Below are 6000 nucleotides of genomic sequence, written 5' to 3' on the forward strand. Positions count from 1 at the left end.
AAGGCCCATTCTGCCAGTTGAAGGCTACAGTCTGAGACCTTTCGAACTCGCTCAGCCCGCTGTAGGAGAGACGAGTGTGTCTTCGTGGCCTGGTTGTCTGGTAAATTTTTCATAATGCGGGGCCACAGTCATTATATATTTGTTTAAAGTCAATGCCGCCATTAGACTGTTGTTTATTTACAGTGTTACATTTGCACCTGCACAATCATGATTTCGGCTTGAAAATACCACTAGCAAGTGTTTTCTGAAAGCAGGTTAGACAATAATAGTGAAATACATAACAAGTGACATAACCGTATAACAATCCATATTTGTAACTCTTACTTCCAAATGTTATAAATTGCCTAAGATGGCATACTGTCGTATTAAAGTACACTACTAGATACATTGTCGAAGAGTCGATATTTCGTGCAGAGCCTACTGCTTTGTTTCATTGCTGAGTACACCACCTTGACTGAATGACAGTTGGCGAAGTGTCAAATTGTCTTAGTCAAAGAAATTCCTGTTACAAGCAGGTGACCTTTCTTTCTAGTTCAAAAATGGTTCAAATGGCTCTGATCACTATGGGACCTAACTTCTGAGGTCATAAGTACCGTAGAACTAGAAATACTTAAACCTAACTAACCTAAGAACTTCACGCGCGTTCATGCCCGAGGCTGGATTCGAACCTGCAACCGTAGCGGTCGCACGGTTCCAGACTGAAGCGCCTAGAACCGCTCGGCCACACCGGCTAGCTTTCTCCTAATCTTTGGATTCAGTGTCCGGTAGGATAGGAAAGGTTAGGAACAATTTATTTTCTTTGGTGGTTGTTACATATTTGCAGTACCTGTTTATCTTAGGCAGCTTCATTGTATACTAAGATAAACAGGTACTCCAAAGATGTAACAATCACCAAAGAAAATAAGTTGTTCCTAACCTTTCCTATCCTACCGGACACTAAACCCAAAGACTAAAAGGAAAGGTCACATGCTTGTAACAGGAATTTCTTTGAACAAGGCAATTTGACACTTAGCCAACTGACATTCAGTGAAGATGGTGTACTCAGTAATGAAACAAAGCAGTAGGCTCTGCAAGAAATATCGACTCTTAGACAATGTGTCTAATAGTTTTTTTTTAGTACGACAGTATGCATACGGTTATATCACTTATTATGTATTTCACTGTTATTGTCTAACCTGCTTGCAGAGAACACTTGACTATGGCATTTTGAAGCCGAAATCATGATTGAGTAAGTGTAAATATAACACTGTAAATAAGCAACAGTCTAACGGCGGTACTGACTTTAAAGAAGTGGTTGTCTGGGTTGCAACACACTGAGCCATCTAGTTGTGAGCATTCCATATTAAAGGGTGGACACAGATGGCTCTCCGGTATCCATGCCAATATGGTCGCCGTTGGAGGATGACTTTGAAACTATTATCAGTGCATCTAGTGTCCCACAGGTGCCATATGCCGTCACAGGATCAAATTCGACGTTGTCCGGGAGTATTAATTTATTTTTCGGCACTGGATAAGTGTAAATTCGTAAATAGCTTTCACCTCACACGACGTTAGTGACTAAATTATTATGTAATTTGTGTTGCTTATAAATTCAAATTAAATACGAGAGCAACTCAGCTGGTAGAAGAATTACCCCCATGCAGGTGTGTGCCTGTAAAGACAATGAAAGACGAAACTTTTACGCCTCTGTCTCCTAGCTCAAGGAAAGCTTAATCGCCTTCCCAGAATTAACATGTACCCGCTTTAGCAAACACTTCTAATATAAATTAATCATCGCGAATATTTCTCAGCAGGTTAATTTATCCTGGCCACCTTAGTGCTATTTATTATCCTCAGAGCGCGGACTCTGTAGCTCGGCAGCCAAGGACGTTTTTGCTTCGCAGCCTCATAATCTCCTTACCCCTGGCAAAAGAAATTAATGGCGCTCCATATCTTTTATTACGGGTTCATAACTCGACTTTCTAAATTGTGGTCTGTTGTAATTGCATTTTTAGTCCTTTTAATACCCGCCGCTGTCTTCCGCGCTTTCTTAACAAACAAAACTTCCCGGTGATAAAATGTTGCCGGCTCGTGTGGCGAAGAAAGAGCGGAGGTAGACGAGAAACGAGTATCAACTGACATCGCCCGTCCCAGCAGGTATAATTTCGTTTCTTAAATCTCTGTCACACCAGCAAGAAATTTAACACTTAAGTAATCTCGAGTTGCTACAGTTTATATTTCACGATACACCAAATCTTATTGCTCTTACAATATTATCTACGAATATCCCATTATCTTCATTTCAATTTTTTTGTTTTTGTTTTTCGACACATAATTTTCACTAAAGAAATCAGTAACGCATCTTCACGGAGTTTACCATTTTTCGTGCAGTATTTCCTCTATGGTGTCGTATACAGTGTGTCCCAACATTTTAATTGTTCGAGATGATACGAAGTTGTAAAATTAGTAATTTGACATATGGAACTAATAATCACAAATATTTACATTTTTATTAACACAACAATAATTAATGCCCATACCAACTGTTCAAAGAGAAGAATGCAGCCTTAATTAATGTTCTGCAGTGGCGTTGAGCAGAACTGAAAAAAGAATTCTACTACATCTGAATCCATTGTTTGCGCACTTTTTTTATGATACCGGCACTGTTATTGCTCCTACACTACCTTGAATTCTTCTCATGCGTCTCAGAAGCAAGTTTAAGGCCGCTTATTGGTGAATATTCTTTCAGCTCAAATTATATTTTGCTGACAGTTCTTTGTCGAAAATCTAGGCCAACGGTCTATGTTTCGAACAATCCGATTTTACGAAGACTATCGATGGCATTAAATTTATTCCGTTTAGTAAATATAAAGAAGGATATTTTTAATTTATTTATTGCCATTATTATAGTATCGGCTGCACACGCCTACCATCAGTGTCATCCTGCATCTTAGGTTTCCTGGATTCTTAACACAAGCCAGAAACGTTTGCAGATGAGGTTCGCACGATTATCTAATTATAATAAGTCATGATGCGAAAGTTTTATCTGTACGTTCTTTGATGGCTGGGCTCTATTTCATATTGCATCATACATTAAATGGATGTATCCTTGTACCTGTAACACGTTGTGCTCCACTTGCAACAACAAGTTTTGAACTATAAATAGTGTAGTCTGCTCCACCAACATCGATGCGTCAGGCACTGTCTGTCACGAAACATAATAAGATTGCAAAAAGGTAACTCCCATATGATCATCATTGTAGGTGTTGTACCGCACTTTAATTTCCAATCTTTGGTTCCTGAGACAAAATAAATGTTTTAGAATTCTATCACTTTTGTACAAATCGAATCTTAAAAGTCTTTGGACTCTCTGATTTTTAACTTTCTGCCAAAGCATCAGCCTTTTGGGAGACATACATATCCCACTTTCCGACAAAGTGTGTCTTGTTCTCGGAGAGAGCATAGAGATACCCTTAATATACTATATTTCATTTTAATAAATAATTACATCGATAAGAGCAGTTGCGATATGTTGTACACAAGGCGTTCGGAAATTTCCGTCACACACTTCTAGGGCTTGTAGAGGAGAGTGAGAACATAATATTTTGAAGTCGAACCCGAGTCCGACGGTTTCCATTTGATTGTTTAACTCAACCACTTCTGCTTGAGTAACTGAATTATGCATAACGCAGTACAATGATGAGGTAACAATTCGAAAGTATACATAACTAAACATCCATTTATCACTTAAGAACATTTGCTTGTATTAACACTTAAACGTGATGTTCTGTACGTTCAGTCGGCTGGGTTCTTTTTTGGTTCAAAAATGGTTCAAATGGCTCTGAGCACTATGGGACTCAACTGCCGTGGTCATAAGTCCCCTAGAACTTAGAACTACTTAAACCTAACTAACCTAAGGACAGCACACAACACCCAGCCATCACGAGGTAGAGAAAATCCCTGACCCCGCCGGGAATCGAGCCCGGGAACCCGGGCGTGGGAAGCGAGAACGCTACCGCACGACCACGAGATGCGGGCATTCTTTTTTTTTTGTTTTTTTTTTTGTTTTGTTTTGTTTTGGAATCATGTAAACACTTAATGTTTATGTGTTAATAGAAACAAATGTTCTTAACTGATAAACTGATGTTTCTTTGTTTCTGTGAGCCAATAATTGTACTGCGTCATGCGTAATTCAGTTACTCAAGCAGAAGTGGAATCCGTCTGTCATGCGTTCCTACTCCAACTATTATGTACCTACTGCCCTCTACAAGTTCTAGATGTTTGTGACACAAATTTCCGAACACCCTGTCTATACAGAGGCATAGCCTTTAAACGGGTATCTCATGACGGTTAAGAGCAATGTCTTACGGAATATCGAATCTAATGATAGGAAGAAAGATGTAAAAGAAGAAGGCTTGAGGCAGGATGATCTGTAATTTACTGTGAAGGAGGATTTCAAATAGTGGAGCTTCTCTCAGAAGATATAACTTGTACTTGACTACTTCTTCTCTGTCTGGGTCCATATTTAATGCGATTTACTAGGGAGGAATTGAACAAAACAAATGATGACCAGGTTTCGAAATTACGAAGACGTCTGTCCGGTCCTAGATATGTTGTTCCAAAAAGAAAATCATTAATTTCCTTAACTCTTTGTTAGACTTTTATTTTCACAGAGCAACCGCTTATCGTTATGGTAAAAACTGCATTCGGGGGAAGGAGAGTCTCTTAAGCTACTAAGAATGTGGTACTTTTTCTTTGTTTCCTGGTGGGACATAAGTAGAAATGATAAAACTTCAGGAATTGTGGTATTTACAGGAGCAAAGAGAGAATCGTCTTTCCCGTGTAGCGCAGAGGAATGCATCACGAAGTGTTGCACGTAATGTCGACAGGACGTCGTGCACCATCCGTCATACTACGAGCTTCGTTTTGCGTGCTAAGAAGAATCTTGATGATACGTTGATGTGAGCAACGAAATTTTTCCCCCTTTTTCCACTGTGTCCAGTAACCTGTGTCTGTGTCACACCCAGCTAGTAGAAACATCAGGAAAGTGAAATTTACTGTCTAGGAAAATGTAGTAAAGCGATTTAAAATACAAAGCAATATCATCAGTATCCTTAATACCTAATTTTACATTTAACTTTCTTATTCCACTGACAATTTACGGTCACCTTCCACATTTAGTAATCATATAGCGTTAATTAAATTCGCGGTGTAACCTCTTTGTTTAATTGAAAAGTATTATTCAAACAATGGAAAATCCAGGGTAGCTTCAACTACCAGAGCCTGCGCCATGTCTGTGTGTGTGTGTGTGTGTGTGTGTGTGTGTGTGTATGTGTATGTGTGTATTTTTGTGTGACAGTCTTTTGTTGTGCCTATCTGCGGCTCAGCATTTCCGCTATATAGTAATTTTGAGAAGTATTCCTTCGGCAGCACCTTTTTCTGATTACATATGAAGGATGTTCCACTAATTCTACTTGTGAGAAGAGTGTCGTATTGTTGTTCTTACCTTGAAGAAGACAGATGATGAAGACGAGGGGATCCATTGTTAATTCTTTTCCACTTGAGGGAAGAGACACTTAGCACATTATCTGCACGCAGCCGCGTGTGGTCGACGGCTCCGGTAACCTGTTGGAAGAGGAACATGCTAATTAATACCCTTGTCTTGGTGAAACACTTATAGAAATCAAAATTCTAGTGTCCGAAATATAACAAACTTGTCTTTTTTGTAGAATTCATCAACTCTAGAGTTTTTCTCTGTTACTGTGTCCTAAGCTACAGATTTTTTAAAAATCTTTCCATCGTTTTCGAAGTTCTTTAAACGGGTGTCTCCACTATCAACTCTATACGCCGAGAGACAGGATGTAGCACGCATCTCGCAACATTTTTGGTGTGATAGCAGAAATTCTGCACTAGCTGTTTCTTTTTTTTTCTTTACACAGCCATTGTTGACACTCCGCACGGGCATTATGAGTGACAGTAGTTGAAGACAGCAAATTAGCGGTGGACACACTTACAATGGCG

The 6000-nt window shown here is 39.3% G+C and overlaps 1 protein-coding gene across 1 annotated transcript in view; it reads right to left on the reverse strand.

The window, feature by feature from the left end:
• LOC124622864 (mucin-3A) overlaps positions 1-5605 on the reverse strand; it is a 368592-nt gene extending 362987 nt beyond the window's left edge. Inside the window, exon 1 of the mRNA XM_047148658.1 lies at positions 5486-5605. Within this exon, the coding sequence (XP_047004614.1) occupies positions 5486-5522 (37 nt within the window). The 5' untranslated portion in view covers positions 5523-5605. The remainder of the gene's footprint in view (positions 1-5485) is intronic.
• Positions 5606-6000: the final 395 nt, after the last annotated feature.

The sequence above is a fragment of the Schistocerca americana genome, chromosome 7 (assembly GCF_021461395.2).
Source record: "Schistocerca americana isolate TAMUIC-IGC-003095 chromosome 7, iqSchAmer2.1, whole genome shotgun sequence".
Taxonomy (NCBI): Eukaryota; Metazoa; Arthropoda; class Insecta; order Orthoptera; family Acrididae; genus Schistocerca; species Schistocerca americana.